The 21,569-nt window shown below is 40.8% G+C and overlaps 1 protein-coding gene across 3 annotated transcripts in view; it reads right to left on the minus strand.

Moving 5' to 3' along the window:
• Positions 1-241: 241 nt before the first annotated feature.
• The window catches only part of MTPN (myotrophin), a 130,648-nt gene continuing 109,320 nt past the window's right edge, over positions 242-21,569 (minus strand). The window contains exon 5 of one of the 3 annotated variants that reach the window (XM_069588460.1): positions 242-886. In XM_069588460.1, coding sequence (XP_069444561.1) covers positions 732-886 — 155 coding nt within the window. In that variant the 3' untranslated portion in view covers positions 242-731. Of the gene's footprint in view, positions 925-1,030; positions 2,114-21,569 lie in introns of those variants that run through there. The other 2 variants (XM_069588461.1, XM_069588467.1) reach the window with 2 other exon arrangements.

Consider the following 21,569-nt stretch of genomic DNA (forward strand, 5'->3'; position numbering starts at 1 on the left):
CTCATCTCCACATATTCTATATATGCGGAGAACTAGAGGTGACCCTCTCAGATCTTCTCCCACCAGTAGTGTGTGTGTGAGTGGGGGGGACAGGGGATCAGATCATATCAGAATTTGAGAGCTAGCTGTTATGTTTTTAGGAGTTTTGTGGGCTGCTTGTTAAATATAGCCATTATTAAAAATTATATAAGTGTCTAAGTAAGTGTATTAAAAAACAAAGGTGATACTCAAAACACATCACTGCCTAATTATGGTACACATTTTATTTGTGCTTTTGAGTTTTTTAAGATGATTGTATCTGTCGACAAAAAATTAATCAATAGTTGATCTATCTAAGAAAGACATGGAAAATTTTGTTCAAGCCAGACAGGATTATAACCTGGGAACAGCCTCTCAGAAAACTCAGAACAGTTTCACTTGCTAAAAGGCTAAAACGGTTCTACAACTTTTTGAGACCGAGTGCCCTAGGTATATTAAATGACAGATTATTGACAGTTTGCACAGTCCAGATTTAAGAGACAAAGCAAGTAGCGAGTCACGGGTCATCACGACTCTTCACAAGATTTAGAAGGAATGTTATCTCCTGGGGAGTTGTGAGGCTTGTGAGATTAAGAAAGAATGTTATCTCCTAGGGAGGTCTGGTTAACGCAGATGTACGACACACGGTAAAGAGGAAGGAGGAGGCCCAAACAGGCAAAGAGAACTTTTATGTTCCACTTTTTCTTGTCTTGCTATCGTATGCGAGTTTTATTCCATCGTCTCGCCACAGTGGAAATACTATGCGATAGCCCCTGGGTTTCTCCTCTCCTTGGCGGTTGGTGCTGTCGTGTTGGAAGCTTGAAACCGTCCACATCAGGCGTATGTGCACCGAGGAACCTGGCAAGCGCTAGAAATCAGTGCACGGTTTATTGTTTTGTTGTTTGTCTAGATTTAAGAAAGTCAAGGAGAAAATATTAATAATGCAGATTAAACTTTAAAGTCTGGAATGACTAGAGGTGAGGGTGAAGAAGATTTAGCTCAAAGAACACAATTTGTACAAGAGTGAATTTATCAGTGGATGTTATATGTAATGACAATACATGTATTGGGGGAAAGAGCAGACTGAAATGCAACTCCATTCGTCGGATCATGGTTCAAATGCAACGGTGGTTTGACTACAGATTCAAGAGCGTCCTGGGAGGAAAAATCAACTGTACAGGCTCTGTAGTAAAGACAGTTGTGTATTTCATTACTATCTGTAAATCATGTATTATAAATATATGTGATGTGTATCAGTAAAATTTACAATAGCCTTATGTGTGTGTGTATGTGTATGTATATATACACATACACATAGATTCACTTTTTTTTGGAGAGCTGTTTTTTAAGTATTTACCTACACACCACCATCTCCAGCTTCAGAATTCTGTGACTATACCTTAACTTTATGCAGTTATCTCAAAAGAAATCCATTTTCATATCTCAAAAGAAATCCTGCCATTTCATCCTGCTATTTCATTTTCATTAGTCCCCTTTTCATGCAGTGGGGATAAGATGCTGTTTGGTTCCTTTCCCAAGGAGTAAACCTGAGGCTGAAGAGTGCCTTCACCTGGACCTCTGTGTTGACTAACATGGGGAAATAGGCCGGGTGCTGGGGAGCAGGCTGGCTTGGAGCCAGGCCCTTTCTGCTGAACCTTCTTTCTGTCCAATGGCCAGGAGTTTTTGGCATTTTCCTAACTCAGGGGTTGGCAACCCTTATGAATTAGCAAGCCAAGTCCTCATTTATTCTAAGGTGGCGTGTGCCAGGAATACATTCTAACTTTTAAAAGTTCTCCCTGTTAATCCAGATTCTGGCCAAAGTCATTGTACAGAAGAATTCTTTTATTAAGACAAAGCCCATGGAAACAGAAGATCCGAAATATGCAACATCTTTAAAATTTGACGTGAACTGTTGTCATTTTGTTCCCCACCTGAGGGAGATTTTCGTCTTGCCCCATGTGACTTGAGCAGAAGAGCACGTTCCTTGCATTAATGCCCCAAGTCAATGCTTCAGGGCCTCCGAGAAGCTGGGCTGGCAATTCAAGGGCCGAGTGAATGGTAGGCGTCAGGGCTGCCCCTGGGCATGTATCTGGAACTGGGACAGAGGAGCTTGTGATATGTCTTCTACTTGGTATGTCACCCAGAACTCAAGGCAATCAAGAGCTACTACTTCTGCTTACGTGAAGGTTAGAGAGACTTACTATACAGATCAAGACCCTTCAGAACCAAGTTTGAAAAGCAGGCTTGAACAAGAGACTGGGTTTTAGCTAGGACCTCAACCCCAATCACATTCCAAACTACAGCCTGATGAAGCCCCTGGAACTGCTTTTTGCCTTCACTGAACACTGGGCATCTCTGCTTGGACCAGCTCTGCTGCTGGCCCAGGAAGTGACTGCAGATGGTGACTGCAGCCATAAAGTTAAAAGACACTTACTCCTTGGATGTAAAAAGCTATGACAAACCTAGACAGAGTATTAAAAGGAAGAGACATTACTTTTCCGACAAAGGTCCATTTAGTTTCCTGGTGGCTCAGACAATTAAGAATCCACCTGCGATGCCAGAGACCTAGGTTCGATCCCTGGGTCAGGAAGAGCCTCTGGAGAAGGGAATTGGCTACTCACTCCAATATTCTTGCCTGGAGAATCGCATGGGCAGAGGAGCCTGGTGGGCTATAGTCCATGGGGTCACAAAGAGTCAACACAACTGAATGACTAACAGAGCACACTTTAGGGGCTTCCATGGTGGCTTGGACAGTAAAGAATCTGCGTGCAATCCAGGAGACCCAGGTTCAATCCTTGGGTCAGGAAGATCCCCTGGAGAAGGGAATGGCAACCCACTCTAGTATTCTTGCCTGGAGAATTCCATTTTCATGATGATGAACTCATTTTATTGGCTGAGCTGCCCCCTGAAATAGCTATGATTATCCCCATCATGGAGTCAAGCCACTGAGGCCTAAAGGGCTCAAGGTTGCATAGCTACTGAGGGGCAGGGTTGGACTTGGCCCCAGTTTTCCTTACGCCTCACCTGCTGCTCTGTGGACAGCTTCGTGGTAATGTGGTCATACCTGATGACAATGGTATGTGCTGCTATGATGAAGCATTACCCAAGAGCCAGGATCCTTGCTGGACAGTCCTGCACCCTCTGGGTTAGCAGAGTGCTGCAGAGCTCTGTCTTGCCTTTGGAGCCAGATTGGGTGAGTCTGGATCCCCTGAAGGTGGCAAGGAGCTCTCAGCAAGAACAGTCCTGGATTGATTTCCAGCCCCACCTGGCCTATAGCTTTCTCACTTACTCTCTACCCAGGATATCTCTCCTTCCCTGCTGGTTGTGGAACCTCTCAGAGGCAAGGCAAAAGCATTTGATGAAGTGGTCACAACCCTCCAAGTGGAGGCCAGGGGGAGGAATTCACAACCACCCTGACCCTGAGGTTTGGGAGACAAATGACTTCTGTGTCAGACAAATGGGAGTGTCAAGTTATTCCAGCCTGATGAGGTTACAGCTCAGAGGATCACAAGGAATCAATTCCTCTAGAAGAGGAAAAAAACAGCTGGCACAGGAGCCCTGCAGGGCCCTTTGCCGAAGGTAATGTGGGGTCACAGGCTGGAAGATTCCAGGTGATGACGGGGTGGGTGAGAGGGAACTGGCATGTGAAACAAGCCCAAGATATAGTAGTAATGGGCCCAGGGCAAGTCAGGAAGGTTCACAGACGGAAGCAAGACTGATGACTGAGAGGCACCAGCTTCTGGGTCTCGTCTGTCTGTCCAGACACAGCAAAGGAGAGATTGGAGGAGTTTGGACTCTCAAAAGGGAGCAGTAGAAAGACAGAGGGGGCCAGAGAGAGGCAAGAGAAGACAGTGAGGCACTTCGCTCGGTCCCAAAATTCAAGGAGCCTTGAGTCTCAGAACTCAAGATGAACAGTATTTCAAGGTAATACTTTGAATCACAAAAATTAAAATTAATGCAGATACAATCTGTGGTGAACAAAATACCAAAATTTTAAAGAAAGGCTGAATGGAGCATGTTGGAGCCTTAGGAAGAGGAGCAAATCAATAATATTGGTCCTGTCTTCAAAATTTTGCCATTTTGTCCATCATGTATTTTTTTTTTTGCATTTTTGCATTTTTTTGTTTTGATGAAGCATATAACACAAAATGTACCATTTAAACCATTTTCATGTGTACAGTTCAGTGGTATTGAATGCATCCACTCTTAATTCAACCACCATGATCTCTAGAACATCCTTCATTTTCCCAAACTGAAATTCTGTATCATAAACACTAATTCCCCATCCTCCTCCCCTTGCAGCCACTGTTCTGCTTTCTGTCTCTAGCATTAGACTGCTCCTGGACTCCTTCTGTAGGCGGAATCCCACAGTACATGTCTTTTATGACGAGCTTATTTTATTTAGCATAATGTTCTCAAGGTTCATCCATGTTGTAGCAAGTGTCAGAATTCAGCTCAGTTCAGTTCAGTTGCTCAGTCGTGTCCAACGCTTTGTGACCCCATGGACTGCAGCACACCAGGCCTCCCTGTCCATCGCCAACTCCTGGAGTTTACTCAAACTCATGTCCATTGAGTCAGTGATGCCATCCAACCATCTCATCCTCTGTTGTCCCCTTCTCCTCCTGCCGTCAATCTTTCCCTGCATCTGGGTCTTTTCAGATGAGTCAGTTCTTTGCATCAGGTGGCCAAAGGATTGGAGTTTCAGCTTCAGTATCAGTCCTTCCAATGAATATTCAGGACTAGTTTCCTTTAGGATGGACTGGTTGGATCTCCTTGCAGTTCAAGGGACTCTCAAGAGGCTTTTCCAACACCACAGTTCAAAAGCATCAATTCTTTGGCACTCAGCTTTCTTTATAGACCAACTCTCACATCCACACATGACCACTGGAAAAACCATAGCCTTGACTAGATGGACCTTTCTTGGTAAAGTAATGTCTCTACTTTTTAATATGCTGTCTAGGTTGGTCATAACTTTCCTTCCAAGGAGTAAGCATCTTTTAATTTCATGGCTGCAGTTACCACCTGCAGTGATTTTGGAGCCCCCCCAAATAAAGTCTGTCACTGTTTCCACTGATTCCCCATCTATTTGCCATGAAGTGATGAGATCAGATGCCATGATCTTAGTTTTCTGAATGTTGAGTTTTAAGCCAACTTTTTCTTTTTTTTTAATATAAATTTATTAATTTTAATTGGAGGTTAATTACTTTACAATATTGTATTGGTTTTGCCATACATCAACATGAATCTGCCACAGGTGTTCCCCATCCTGAGCCCCTCTCCCTCCTCCCTCCCCGTACCATCCCTCTGGGTCGTCTCAGTGCACCAGCCCCAAGCATCCAGTATCATGTATCGAACCTGGACTTAAGCCAACTTTTTCATCCTCCTTTTTCACTTTCATCAAGAGGCTCTAGTTCTTCGCTTTCTGCCATAAGGGTGGTGTCATCTGTATATCTGAGGTTACTGATATTTCTCCGGGAAATCTTGATTCCAGCTTGTGCTTCCTTCAGCTCAGCATTTCTCATGATGTACTCTGCATATAAGTTGAATAAGCAGGATGACAATATACAGCTTTGATGTACTCCTTTCCTGATTTGGAACCAGTCTGTTATTCCATGTCCAGTTCTAACTGTTGCTTCCTGACCTGCATACAGATTTCTCAAGAGGCAGGTCAGGTGGTCTGGTATTCCCATCTCTTGAAGACTTTTCCACAGTTTATTGTGATCCACACAGTCAAAGGCTTTGACATAGTCAATAAAGCAGAAATTGATGTTTTTCTGGAACTCTCTTGCTTTTTCGATAATCCAGCGGATATTGGCAATTTGATCTCTGGTTCCTCTGCCTTTTCTAAATCCAGCTTGAACATCTGGAAGTTCACAGTTCACGTACTGTTGAAACCTGTCTTGGAGAATTTTGAGCATTACTTTACTAGCATGTGAGATGAGCGCAATTGTGTGGTAGTTTGAGCATTCTTTGACATTGCCTTTCTTTGGGATTGGAATGAAAACTGACTTTTCCAGTCCTGTGGGCACTGCTGAGTTTTCCAAATTTGCTGGCATATTGAGTGCAACACTTTCACAGCATCATCTTTCAGGATTTGAAATAGCTCAACTGGAATTCCATCACCTCCACTAGCTTTGTTCGTAGTGATGCTTCCTAAGGCCCACTTGGCTTCGCATTCCAAGAAGTCTGGCTCTAGACTGATGATCACACCATCGTGATTATCTGGGTCATAAAGATCTTTTTTGTATAGTTCTTCTGTGTATTCTGTGTCAGAGTTTCCTTCCTTAAAAACATTTTTTTTTAATTACGTTTGGCTGTGCTGTGCCTTCATTGGTATGCATGAGTTTTCTCTAGCTGTGTCTAGCAGGGGCCACTCTCCAGGTGCACTGTTGGGCTTTGAGCTGTGATAGCACATGCTCTAGGCACCTGGGCTTGGTACTTCTGTTCCATGGGCTTAGTTGCCCTGTGGCATGTGGTATCTTCCTGGACCAGAGATCAAACCCATTGTCCCTGCATTGGCAGGCAGATTTTTAACCATTGGACCACCAGGGAAATCCCAGAATTCCCTTCATTTTAAAGGCTTAATAATATTCCATTTTGTGTATATATCACATTTTTATTATTCATTCATCCATTTGGGTTGTTTCTACTTCAGCTATTGTGAACAGTGCTGTGATGAATAAGGGGATATGAGTATTCAAGTCTCCATTTTAATTCCTTTTGTTGTATATACCCAGAAGTGGAATTACTGAATGATATAGTAATTCTATGTTTAATTTTTTTCATGAACCACTAAATTATTCCTATAGTAGCTTTTACATTAATTTCAATTTTTAAAAAATATTGCATTAGAATTTTATTTATCTGAAACACAGAATTTTTCAGGACCCGTTTCAGTCTAGTCCTGGCCCTAGAAGTGCAATCCTAATTCCCAGTTATTCCTCCATGGCACTGAATGGAGCCACAAAGCTCTTTTCCAGAACTCTGGAAGGACCCTTTGGCCGGCCTGTCATTTAGTGTTTTGCCCTTATTTGGGAAGATGGTGCTTTGGGTGGTTTTTCTGGCTGTGAGACCAGGTAACATAGACCCAGCTGTTAACCTTGTGGCACTGGCCAGATCTGTGAAGCTTGGCCAGCATTGGGGTGTGGTCTGTGACAAAGACATATCATTCCACTAGATGGGATCCTAATTGTTCTGAGCAGGAATTGTGCCTGCTGCCTCTTCTGATCCTAAATTTCATTAGTGGCACTTAATTCTACATGGTCCCCGTGGTTTGCTTATCTTTTCAAGTGAGTTTCTCTTCTATTAAATATACCAACAATGTTTTGATCACTTTCTCCAATTTTTTTTTTGTTAAAATTTTTTGTTTTATATAGAAGTATAGTTAATTACCAATGCTGTGTTAGTTTCAGGTACACAGCAAAGTGATTCAGTTAAACTTTCGGTTATATCTGTGTCTATTCTTTTTCAAATTCTCTTCCCAGTTAGGTTATTACAGAGTGTTGAGCAGTTCCCTATGCTGTATAGTAGGATGTGGTTGGTTATCTATTTTAAGTACATGTCAGTCCCAAACTCCCAATCTATTCCTAACCCCCCACCAGCCCTTCCTCCCCCAGTAACCATATATTTGTTTTCTAAGTCTCCGAGTCTGTTTTATAAATAAGTTCATTTGTATCATTTTTTTCTAGATTCCTCCAGTTGTTTTGTTTTGCTTCCATTATTGGTAAAAAGAGCAGCCTCTCTCCGGAATAAAACATGACCCGTCTTCTGGCACAACACCCCTGGACGGCCCGAGCACATTCTGGAATTACAGAAAGAAAAGTTTATCTGAGAAAGAAAATGGCTCTTTCCCTCGTTCCCGAGAGCAACGTGGACGTGCTCACTGATGTCCATGATCCCTGAGTCCCCTGGGAACAGATGGCGCATTAGGAAGCTCTAGACAGGTGCTCACCATTTGTTTCCTGGGAGTTCTTCCCAACACGGCAACTCACTCTTTGGCTCTTTGGCTGATTAGAGTAAAGGTGGGGTTTCCAGGTAGCGGTTTCTGTCCCCATTTTGAAAGGCCCCTTACCCCCTCAGTGTGCTCCATGAAGCCTGGTGGACGGTCTCCTTTGTCCTGACCTCATGCCAGGGCTTGCTTACTGCTCGTCTCCCACCCAGTGGCTTTCTCTGTCTCTCACTTGGCTGAAAACTGGGTGGTGGTGGTTGTTCAGTTGCTAAGTTGTGTCTGACTCTTCGCAACCCCCATGGACTGCCACATGCCAGCCTTCCCCATCCTTCATGATCTCCTGGAGTCTGTCACTGTTTCCATTATTATTTTTTTTCCTGTCTATTGGCCAGGAAGTGATGGGATTGGATGCCATAATCCAATTAGTTTTTTGAATGTTGAGCTCTAAGCCTGCTTTTTTACTCTTCTCTTTCATTTTCATCAAGAGGCTCTTTAGTTTCTCTTAGCTTTTTGCCATTAGAGTAATGCAGTCTACGTATGTGAAGTTATTGATATTTCTCCTGGCAATCTTGATTCCAGCTTGTGATTCATCTAGCTTGGCATTTCACATGATGTACTGTGCATACAAGTTAAATAAGCAGGGTGACAACATACAGCCTTGACATACTCCTTTCCCAATTTTGAAGCAGTCTGTTGTTTCATGTCTGGTTCTAAACTGTTGTTTCTTGACCTGCATACAGGTTTCTCAGGAAGCAGATGAGGTGGTCTGGTATTCCCATCTCTTTAAGAATTTTCCACAGTTTATTGTGATCCACACAGTCAAAGGCTTTAGCATAGTCAATGAAGCAGAAGTAGATGTTTTTCTGGAATTTCATTGCTTTCTCTATGATCCAATGAATGTTAGCAATTTGGTCTCTGGTTCCTCTGCTTTTTCTAAGCCCATCTTGTACACCTGGAAGTTCTTAGTTCACGTACTGTTGACGCCTGAAAGTAAAAATCACTCAGTTTTGGCCAACTGTTTGCAACCTCATGGACTATATAGTCCATGGAATTCTCCAGGCCAGAATACTAGAGTGGGTAGCCATTCCCTTCTCCAGGGGATCTTCCCAACCCAGGGGTTGAACGCATGTCTCTGGCATTGCAGGTAGATTCTTGACCAGCTGAGCCACAAGGGAAGCCCAAGAATACTGGGATGGGTAGCCTATCCCTTCTCTAGCGGATCTTCCCAACCCAGGAGGATCGCTTGTATTGCAGGCGGATTCTTTACCAACTGAGCTATCAGGGAAGGATTTTGAGCATTACCTTGCTAGCATGTGAAATAAGCACAATTGTACAGTAGTTAAACTGGATAGGGAATGGATATGAGTGCACTGAGTGACATTTTCTCATTGACTTGAGGGTGGCTAAATACGAGCCAATCAATAGCTTTGTGCCTCAGTTTCTCCAATGGTTCAGCATTAACATCCAACTTCTTACCACCTTTTGTCTTTATTGGGAACAGTACCTTTGATACAAGAGGGGATGCTGGTTAAATATAAGAGTGTATGTAGGCTTTCGTGGTGGCTTAGATGGTAAAGAACTTGCTGCAGTGCAGGAGACCCAGGTTCAGTCCCTGGGTCAGGAAGATCCCTGGGAGAAGGGAATTGGCTACTGACTCCAATATTCTTGCCTGGAGAATTCCAAGGACAGAGGAGCCTGGCGGGCTACAGTCCATGGGGGTCACAAAGAGTCGGACGTGACTCAGGGACTAACGCTTTCACTTTCGTGCCTGGCTGACTGCATGTATTAACTACAAGTAATGATGGACCTCTTACTATGCACCTAGCATCCTTCTGGACACAAAAGATAGAGACTTGATTAAACGTGGCTAGGGCACAGTTGGGAATGTAGACAAGTAAAAAGATGTGATGAGGGGATATGTTTTGAATCGTGGCTGCTACAGCTCAGCAAACGGTGGTTCTTATTTCTATACTCCTCCCCCTATTCCCATCATCATCTCCATGCACTGAGCTAGGCTTGGGGATACAAAGAAGAAGAAGCTGTAATTCCTTCCCTTAATTTTCTGATGACCTGGAGGGTAAGGTAGATGTGTGAATAACAATTTGTGTGTGTATGAGTTTAAGGCTGTTCTACCCACCTGCCTTCTCGGTTGCTCCTCACAATAACCTTTTTATAGATTGCGAAACAAAAGCTCTTGGCAGTCACGTGATTTATTTTAGCCATGCCAATAGTAAAAGCAAAACCAGAATTCAAGCCCAGGACATTTTGATGCCAAAGTCTGAGCTGGTCTGTCTTAACAGAGTTGATGGCCCATGTTTGTCAACTGAATATTCATTCATGGGACGTATGTGAATATTTCCAGAATAGGCAGAACAGGGTGCATAAGAGGTGCTTAAAAGATTTTAAAAGAATATCTGGATTTTTTTCCCTCCTGCAATGTGTGTATAAAGGAAAGGGAGAGAAAACAGCAGCTAAAAAACATATTCTGTGAATCAGTAGCAGGGAAAGACATAGACTCAAAGGCTCTAGATTTTGGAATGACTTGAATTGCCAGATGATGATTTCAGAACTGACAGTTGAAAACTTTTTTTTCTGTTTTGATGGTTTGAGTCTATTGTCCTTACTTTTAGCTTATACTCTACAAGATAATCTCCTCTTTGTTTTGTATTAAGGACTTGTATTTGGGTGAGTGACAGGGAAGCCGAGGTGGGCAGACAGCAGAGAGGCAAGGATAGGAAAGAGCTGGTGGCTCCTTTCCTTTCTTAAGAGTATTTGACGAAAGCTGCGCACCCTCTGGCTGTCTTGTCTGTCCAGGGCCTCATAAAATAGGTTAGCAAATTCTGGAGTAACAGTCTTTCCACTCAAAGGAAAACTGCTTTTTTTATATTGTAAAAAATAACCTATGTTCCTTGAAAAAAAAAAAAAGACAAAGAGAGGTATAAAGAAAACAAATATCATTTCTTATTCTGTTGCCATGAGACGCACACATACTGTACCCACACATTATAAAAATGGAATCATACTGGTAATAGACACCACTTGGGCGCATGCTTGCATATGTGTACAATAATTTTTCTTATGCTGGGAACATCCCAATAATCAGTGTTGAGTGAGTCTCATATAAACATAAAATAACATGTTTATGTTATTTGCTGAACCAAAGCTGATTGGTTTTGATATAGACATCTCAGCCAATCTAGACCAACTTTAAAACTTTGGAAATTTTTTTCTGCTGAGGTCTCCAAAACTATGCGGGTTTCTGACCTTTCTTTGTTTTCACTTGTCTTATTCTTTCTTCACCCATGAAATAGCCCAGCGTATTTCCAGTAAACTCCCTTCTCCCTCATCATCCCTCCTCCCATCACTTCCCCTTCCCTTCCTTCTTCGGTCTCTTAGCTTATGCTGCTAGAATCAGCTCCTCTTGCTTACAACCTGAAGAAATTTAATAAATACAACATTATATTGGCTGCTCTGTAACGTTTTGCACTTAATAACATGTTATAGGCATTTTCCCATGTCAATAAATGTAAAGTCAAAGATTCATGTGTAATGGCAGCATGGTGTTCCACTATATAGATGGACCACAACTTGTGGAACTAAAATGAAATAGTTTTCAGCTGTCAATTCTGAATTTATTATCTAGGGACTAAAAGTTACTATTTTGGCTTTTATAGCTATACTGCTATACAAACATTATTGTATATGCATCTGTTTGTACTTATTTCATTATTTATTTCCTTATGACAAATTCCAGAAATGAAATGAATAGGTCAAAGTGTTTTTACATTTTCAAATATTATACATATTACCCAGATTGCTCTCCAGAAAAGTTGCACCAGTTTCAGTTCAGTTCAGTTCAGTCGCTCAGTCGTGTCTGACTCTTTGCGACCCCATGAATCGCAGCAGGCCAGGCCTCCCTGTCCATCACCAACTCCCGGAGTTCACTCAGATTCACGTCCATCGAGTCAGTGATGCCATCCAGCCATCTCATCCTCGGTCGTCCCCTTCTCCTCCTGCCCCCAATCCCTCCCAGCATCAGAGTCTTTTCCAATGAGTCAACTCATTGCATGAGGTGGCCAAAGTACTGGAGTTTCAGCTTTAGCATCATTCCTTCCAAAGAAATCCCAGGGCTGATCTCCTTCGGAATGGACTCGTTGGATCTCCTTGCAGTCCAAGGGACTCTCAAGAGTCTTCTCCAACACCACAGTTCAAAAGCATCAATTCTTTGGCGCTCAGCCTTCTTCACATTATCAATAATAGAATTTGAGCAACCAGAGTAGGTATCACAATTCTTCCCATTCATTGATAAGCTTTTGAGAAATTACTCAAAAGATGGCAATATGATTTATACTTTGTGTACAATATTTCTCCTGAAGAAGTTTCAAGGAGAACAAGAGCTATAAAGAAGATTCAAAACTCACCCCAAATCCAGTATCAATTTGCGTCAACTTCCTTTCCAATATCTCTTTATGCACAGATAAATAGAATATATATATAACTTTAGATAAATAGGAAATTATCTTTAAGAAATAAAATATAGAAAATATCAGAAATAGTCAGTGTAGATAACCCTTCCCAACCCTTCTCTCTCATTAGTGGTAGCCACTGTCTTTACTGTGGTATTAATACTTCTAATGCTTGTTTCTAAACCATAATTATAGGTGTATAACCATAAGTAATATATGCTGTTATTTTACCTATTTAAAAATTTTATATAAATTATATGCTGTATCACACGGCAATTTGGTTTGCTCATCCAACACTGTTTCTGAGATTTATCTGTGTTGACAGATGGAGCTCCAATGCATTCCTTTTAACTACTATAGACTATTCTGTTGTTTTAGCTTATTCCAAGTTCTAAAAAAGTCTGTTTTCTATTATTTATTGATACTTAGAAACTCTTTGTATATTGTGTATACTTGTTATTCATATTGCAGATGTTTTTCCCATGTATAGTCTATCTTTTCACTGTATTTTGTTTTTATTTGAACAAGTTCATTGCATTCTAATGTAAAATCTGTGAATGTTTTTCTTCATGATTTATTTTGTCTTATTTTGCTATATTTTCTTCTGAAAGTTTCAACAGTTTGTTTTTCACATGTAGGTTTTTAAATCCATCTGAAGTTGACTTTTGTGAATAGTCGCAAAAGTGACTTTAGATGACTAGTTGTCCCAGCTCCTACTGGTTAGTCCATCTTATCCCCATTGATCGGAAGAGCCAGGCCTATCATGTGTCAGGTCTGTGTCTGTACTTCTATTTGTTCTGTTGGTCTAGCTCATATCTCACTGTTTTAATTACTATAATTTTATAAGTCTGATATCTGATAGAGTAAATCTTTCCTACTATTTTTTTCAAAACAATCCTAACTATACTGGCCCATTGTATTTTCTTGTGAATTTTAGAAAGAACTTATCTAATTCTATGATTTTGATTGAATTGTGTTGCATAGAATTGACATCTTTAAGATACTGAGTCCGTTAATAAGCGTGGTTAATATATCTCTGTAATTAGGAATTTTATGTTTGCTGACTATACATCATGATTTTTTTCATTTCATATATATTTTGTTATATGTCTTCCCACTAAGGATCTTACCATTTTTATGACTGCTTAAATGAAATCCTGTTTCAAATGAATATTTTCTAATTTGTTATTGGTGTATCTATCGGAAAGCCATTGATCTTACACCCAATATTAAAGTGAATTTTCCCACTAAATATCATTGAGTATACATAGATTCTATTTTATTTTCTTAACAATCTTAACATCTGCAAACAAAGATAGTTTTTTCTTCCTTTCCAGTTCTTATTCTGTTTCTTGCAAGAATATCTTTTAAGGATGCCTTCTTGCATTAGCTGGAACCTACAGTCAGTACTGAATGACAGATGTGATAATGGAATCATTGTGCTACTCCTGACCTAAATGGACTTTGTGACTTTAAGGGTTTTTATTTTCAATTTTTAATTTTTATTTTTTTAGCTTTTAAATCTTGTTAATTTAAAATTTTGACTAATTAATTTATTTAAAGCTCTGAATTGCCCTCTAAGAACAACCTAAACTGTACCCAGAGCTTTTAAAATGAATGATTTTCATTGCAGTTCAGGTCAAAATATTTTACTGTTTCATTGATAATTCTCTGTGTAATCTATGCATGATTTAAGAGTACATTTCAAGTTTTTAAACGTAAGAGCTGTAATTTTTAAAAAATTATATTTTGGGCCTTGAAAGAACTCTCGGGTCATATAACAGTCTTGAGATTACAAGGAGCGTGCTTTCCTGACCAGTGTGATTAAACTAAAAATCAACCACGAAAACAATAGCAAAAAAGGACTTAAAATCCTTTATATTTGGAAATCAAGAACACTCTCCTGAATAATTCATGCATACAAAATAATCAGAGTGAAAATTTAAAAATATTTTGAACTGGATTTTAATGAAAGTTTGGCAGATCAAACTTGTGGATGCAGCTGAAGCCTTGCTTTAAGGAGAGTTTCTAGCACTAAAACACCGGTTTTAAAAAAGAAGCCTAAGAAGTAATAAGCTGTATCAGCCACCTCCAGAAGCTGAAAGCAGCAGTGGTGGCAACAAATACCAGTATTCACTAATGATATCTGTAGGGTCATCTTCAATGAAGATTCATGTTTGTTTATTTTCATGCTGTCTTCTCATCTAGTTTTATGATTATTGCTGATGCTTTCCATCTGATCTATCAAGTTCCTATCCAGAATCAAGTCTTATGATGGTATTTTGGGGTTCCTGCTCCATAGAAATGTTGGGGATGATACAGATGAAACAGCTTAATTCCCAGTCTTGAGGTTCTGGCTTTGTCCCAGGCAGCAGGTCGATGACAGTTTCTCAGCTTCTTTTCACAGGCAGTAAACCCTCATCTCCTCCATCCCCAGGTCCCTTCCCCAGTCCTGGTTCCAACAGTGAATGTGAGGCCAGCCCCTTCTGCTATGGCCTGAACGTTTGTGCCCCTCGCCAAAGTCCTATGTTGAAGTGTAGCCACTGGTGTGACTTTCTTGGAGATGGGCCCTCCAAGTAGCAGGTTAAGTGAGGTCCGAGGGGTGGAGCTCTTATAAGAGGAGATGCCAGGGCACGCTCTCCCATCTCTCTCCTTCTCTCTGCTTGCACAGAGGAGGGGGTCCTGTGAGGACACGTGAGAAGGTGGCTAATTCAAGGCAGGAAGAGAGTTCTCAGCAGAAACTGAACCCCTATTGGATTTTGATGTGGGACTTCCAGCCTCTAGAACAAAGTGGCCTTCTGTTGTTCAAGCTGCCTAGTCTCTGGTACTTTGTTATGGAGCCTGGGCAGGCTGACACACCTTCCTTCAGAGTGACCAAACCATTTGCTGCCCTTGCCTGCTTTGTGGCTCAGTAGCCTGTATCCTTTCTTTAGTTCTGATCGTTTTGCCTGAACTGCTCCATGGAGATGCTTATTTTTAAGTCCAACTATGACTTGCAGGTTTTTTTGTTTGTTTCATATATTTTATCAACTGTGAGGTGAGCTCAGAGTATGGACATACTGTTTAAGATCCTTCATGTGGGGACTTCTGTAGTGGTCCAGTGGTTAAGAATCTACCTTCCAATGCAGGAGATGTGAGTTCGATCCCTGGTCAGGGAACTAAAATCCCACACACCATGGAGGAACTGAGATGCCAGCTAAGATCTGTGCACCACAACCAAAGATCCCGTGTGACACAACTAAGGCCTGGTGCAGACAAATAAATAAATATTTTAAAATATACATGTATACTGGTTTTTAAAAAAGATCCTTCATGTGTTCGAGTAAGAAAGAATCACAAGGAAACAGATGTGCCATTTAATTTTGCCCTAGAAATTAGTAAGGGGCAGTGGCCTGACTACATTGCTCTTTTTCTCTCTTATGGGCACAAGTGTTTGGAATCAGCTAGTTACTCCTTGATAGTGACTGAACAGTCAAGGTTCACTATGGACCTGTATTTCCCAGATCATTCAGGGGGACGGCTCTCAGCCATTCCTTCCCCTTTCTTCACCTCCCAGTCTGTTCATCAAGGCATCTCTCCAACCACAGCTCACTCCAGCTCTTTGTGTGTCTCTTCCCACATTACCACCAACTCCAAGCTCCACCCTCCCAAACACAAGCGGCAAAGTGGCATCTTTATGTACCGAAATGAGATGCAAGTTGAAAAACAGAGCAATAGTGAAGTATTGTTTGTGGATGTGAATGTCTGTGTGTACGTGTGTTTATTTAACATCACTGCCTTTGAAGTGCGAGATTATGTTACTGATGTAGCGCATGTAGGGCAGATGAGCCTGGACATGATATGTGACTGTTGGTTCCCTCCCTCTGCTCACCCATTGGTGCTTCTTAGCTTGTAGATGTAGACTGTTACTTGCAGGCCCTGTAGTCATTTGTGATTCTGCCTTTCAGGCTTAAAGCAGAACTGGAGCTTTTTCTTCACAATACCTTCTTTCTTTCTCAGCACTATTGGATTACATAGTCATGTCTGTGATTTTTAGCCTGTGGCTTTAGAGTTTGACAACCAAAAATCAAATGGAACAAGTGGCTTCAGATAAGATTCTTTTGAGTCCCCAGGGGCTGTGTAAGAAGGTGGAAATGTGACGGACTTTGATGTTGCGCAAATCTTATTTGTCCATCCATTAGCTGTGTGGCCTTGGACAAGGTCTGTGAGCTTAACCTCTGTGAGTTCACCTGTAACATAGGCCTTATACTACACACTTCGCCAGATTAGTGTGAATATTAAATGTATGTCAAGCACCCAGCTTGTGCCTGGGATGCTCAAAGTATGTTATTAATACTTTTCTTCCTCTCCTCCCCTGGCCCTTCAATGGCTAGGCTCCAGACCTCAGCACAGTCACCCCATTGCTCTCACCTCATCTTTCCAGGTGTCAGTGTATGACACGTGCACCCAGAAGCTTGACTGCAGTGATGTCCTCTGTTTGCATTACACCCTGGCTGCCATCTGACAGCTGTTATTCTGGTTGCATGAGTGGTTTGTCTGGTTTGTCCCCATCCTCCCTTCATTAATTCCTTGGCTAAGGAGCCATGCAGTTGTTTATGACAATATTAACTAGGAGAAAGGAAGAGATAAGTTAAAAAAGGCTCAAAGGGAAAAGGGGATTGGGTCAGAACCTGTCGGGAGAGGGTGTGAAACTTGAAATTGCTGAACAAGGGGAACAACCCTTCTCCATGTGAGCAGGCTGACTGAGTAAGTGAGTTTCTGCTCTTACAGAATTAACTGGGTGCATGGTGTGTGGCTTGCTGTTCTGGCAAGTTTAAACCCTGGGGAAACTACAGAAAAGCTGGACTCTGTCCTTGACACGATCCCCTCTCCTCGGTTTGTGACCTTCCCTCCTCCCCCTTGTGCTGTACTCTGTGGAACCCCAATAGGCCTGGCTTCCTGGCTTCTCATAAAATTTACCTCTTCTTCCCTCAAACTGAGTAACTTCTCTCGGTACCCAGTTGTCCTACTTGCCACAGAGGACGTAGATCTGAGAAATCAATTCACAACTAGGTTTCTTTCTATAGTGTTGTTTGTAAACTCTTCCAGAGGCATTTGCATTTTAAAAGAACTGCTTCTAAATGGAATGATACATTTCACTGGGCTATTCCGTACTAATCGTAAAAAGAATTAGGAGTATGCTGTGATTGCTTTAAAAAGGTTGCATTAATAGGAAAACAGTGTAAAGCTTGGAAGAGGTGTAAATCCCAGCCTGACTCCTTTGGGATCAGACACTTCCCTTAGAGTTGTTACATATGGTCTTAGATTCCTTGCTGTAAGAAACACCTAGACATAATGGGATACATCTGGATCAATGAAGAGTAAAGAGAGATTCGGCAAGGCCTGGAGAACTGCCTCCTGCTCCTGTGAAAGATAGACTAGTTCAATAACGTATTGCCAAGAGGCAGGGCTAAGACCCTTGGGTGAAATGTATAGGAAGATTTTTTTTCCCCAGTGAAAAAGATGGTTGTTCTTTGAATCAGAAGAGCCCAGAGGTGCTATGGACTGTGAGAAGGAGGAGCTTTCAAGGAGGTTCTAGCCCACATGAGTAATCTGATCCATTCTCCTTCCTGGCTTTTCCAGCCCAAACTGTCAAAAGCTCTCCATAAGCGAAATCCTGGAGATAAGCCTGTGGGTGGTGTAACTTTTTCTAGTAGGGAAGATTCCCAGGGATTTATATCATTTACTCCAGGCAAGTGCAAGGCTGAGCCTTGAACAGGGCTGGTCTTATCTGGAAGAGGGAAAAGAAGTGACTGCCAGGGGCAAGGATTATTTATTCCCCACGTTCACATAACAACCCAGCTGTGGGAAATGGACATTTCATTTATTTGTTGTGATGGCAACTCTGTAGACTCCCAAATGTTTATGAGTATGAATCATTTTTATTTCATCTCTGTGGGCTTAGTCTCTAGCAAGATAAGGAGGCATCTTGCTCAAAGATGTGCTGTTTAAGTGATGGAATAAATTTAAAATTTTTGAGGGTCAAGTTATTTTTACTTTTGACTCCAGACAAGCTCTCTCTTCCAAAGAAACCTAATCTGAAAGGTTTATATAAGGTATTCAAGGTTCTTTGGATCTTATGCAAACCTGAGTCAGTCTTACTCAGGTGAGTCTGTAGGTATAGTAGAGCTTTGAGAATTACATTTTCTATAAACTAGCAAGAAATGAGAGAAAACAGTACTTGATATGCACTTGGGACTCTTACAGTCTAGAAACTTAGAAGTCAGTGTTGTTTTATGGGCAATATTTCAAGCTCCATATAAACAATTGTGTTCTTTTCCTACTTCTTTCTTGTTAGAGTTATTTCTTTCAAGAATTGAAATTGAAATTTATCCATTATTTACCAGAATTAAGCTTTCTGAAGTGCTCGTCGGCCTTTCCTGATGGCTCAGCAGTAAAGAATCTGCCTGCCCATGCAGCAGACAGGGGCTTGATCCCTGGGTCAGGAAGATCCCCTAGAGAAGGAAATGGCAATCCACTCCAGCATTCTTGTCTGGGAAATCCCATGGACAGAAGAACCTGGCGGGCTACATTCCATGGAGTCGCAAAGAATCGGACATGACTTAGCGACTGAGCATGTACGCATGAAGTGCTTATGACTCAAATAAACCAGACAATACGTCACGTAAAATCACATAAAATCAAACATATGGATGTCATTACAGTTAAAATTCCCGCTTGACATTTCTGCTATCCCCAATCCTATAAATAGTACCAACAATACTGAAAATTAAATATATTTTGCAAGTAGCAGAAGTTCTCCCTAATAAATTTTTATGGTGACTTACTGATGGAAATTGAGAATACATAAGGATAAAACAACAGATGCATGAAATCAATATCCCTCATAATGAAAGCTCTTAGCAAGCCAGGAATAGAAAGGAACTTCTACTACCTAATAAAAACCTGTATATTCCTCTACTGAAAAGCCTATACTTCATGATGAAAGACCAAATGCTTTCTCCTTAAGATAAGGAACCAGGCTGATGTCTGTTTGCTCTCACCATTTCTGTTTAATAACCTACTAGAGGTCCTAGTTGGTGTAGTAAGGAAAGTAAAAGAAATAAAAGGCAGACTGATTAGATAAAGAAGTAAAATAGTATTTACTTCCAGGCAGTGTGATCTTTTATGTAGGAAAACCCAAGAATCTAAAAAAAAAAAAGAAAAATCTACTAGAACTAATAACTTGTATTTGCAGGTCAGAAGACTGATAAAAAGGGTAATTGTATTTCTATATACTAACAGTTGGATATTGAGAAAATTTTAAATGTCATTAATAATAGCATCAAAATTATAACATACTTAAGAGCAAATTTGGCAAAAGATGTGAAAGGCCTATACACTGAAAACTCTAAAACCGAGATGTCATATAAAAGAGAGATGTTATGTTTATGAATTAGAAGGACCGATATAGTTAAGATGTTGATTCTCCCAAAACTGATTTAGAAATCCAAAGCAAACCTAATTAAAATCCCAGCAGGCTTTTTTTGGGGTAGAAAGTGACAAGGCAATTCTAACAATCATGAGGAAAGTCAAAGAATATAGAGTAGTTAAAACAACTTTCATAAAGAAGAACAAAGCTGGAGGACTTACCTGACTTCAAACTTTCAAGTATAGTAATACGGTATGGAATTGGCATAAAATAGACAAGTAGACAAGAATCAAGAATACAGAAATAGACTCACACGTATGTCAATACCATATGGTCAATTGATTTTCAGCAAAAGTGCCAAGACAATTCAATTGGGAAAGAGTAATCTTTCCAACAAATAGTGCTAGAAAAATTGGATAGCCATATGCAGAAAACCAAAAAACAATAAAAAAACACCTTAACCCCTACCTGACACAGCCTGTTAAAAGTAACTTGACAGTCATCATAAACCTCAATATAAGAAATGAAATGATAACATTTCCAGAAGAAAACATATGTGAAAATCTTAGTGACTTTGAGTTTGGCAAAGACTTAATAGGACACACATAAAGAAATCAATGAATTGGACATATTTAAGTGAAAAGTCAGTGTTAGTTGCTCAGTAGTGTCTGACTCTTTGTGACCCCATGGACTGTGGACCGCCAGGCTCCTCTGTCCATGGAATTCTTCAGGCAAGAATACTGGATTCTTGAATTCCCTTCTCCAGGGGATCTTCCCAACCCAAGGATCGAACCTGAGTCTCCTGCATTGCAGGCAGGTTCTTTACCATCTGAGCCACCAGGGAAGCCCACGATATGTTTATTTTTCAAAAGACTCTTGTGAAAATAAAAGGCTCATCATATATAGGGAGGTATTTGCAAAACTTATATGAAGAGTATATATATTTTACAAATCAATAATGAAGAGGCAAGTGACCCAATTTTAAAATAGACAAAAAGTTTAAGTAGACTCTTCATGAAAGAAAATGTACAGATGCAAACAAGCACAAGAAAAGACACTCAACATCTTTAGTTACTATGGGAATGCAGATTAAAATCACAAGGAGATTCCCTTATATACCCACTGCTGCTGCTGCTGCTGCTAAGTCACTTCAGTCGTGTCCGACTCTGTGTGATCCCATAGAGGGCAGCCCACCAGGCTCCCCTGTCCCTGGGATTCTCCTGGCAAGACTAGCATGGTTAAAATTAAAAAGACTGAATATGCCTAATGTTGGTGAGATATGGAACAGTTAAAACTCATACATTGCTGGAGGCAATGGAAAATAGTATAGCGTTTGGAAAACAGTTTAGCAGTTTCTTAAAAAGTTAAACACATCTACCAAAATACATAGCCAAATAGTTCTTTTTACTCCTAGATATTTATTCAAGTGTGGGGAAAGCATATGTCCACCCAAAGACTTATACACAAATGTCCATAATAGCTTTGTTTTTTAATTGAACTATGGTTGATTTATAATGCTGTTTTAATTACTGCTATATGGTAAAGTGATGTTCAGTTATACATATATATACACATTTTTATATTACTTTTCCATTATGATTTATCGCAGGATATTGACTATAGTTCTCTGTGCTATGTGGTAGGATCTTGGCAACCCCCTTCCCTTTGGCAACCACCAGTCTGTTCCCTATGTCTGTTTCTGTTTCATAGATAGGTTCATTTGTGT

Source organism: Ovis canadensis, chromosome 4, assembly GCF_042477335.2.
Source record: "Ovis canadensis isolate MfBH-ARS-UI-01 breed Bighorn chromosome 4, ARS-UI_OviCan_v2, whole genome shotgun sequence".
NCBI classification, from domain to species: Eukaryota; Metazoa; Chordata; class Mammalia; order Artiodactyla; family Bovidae; genus Ovis; species Ovis canadensis.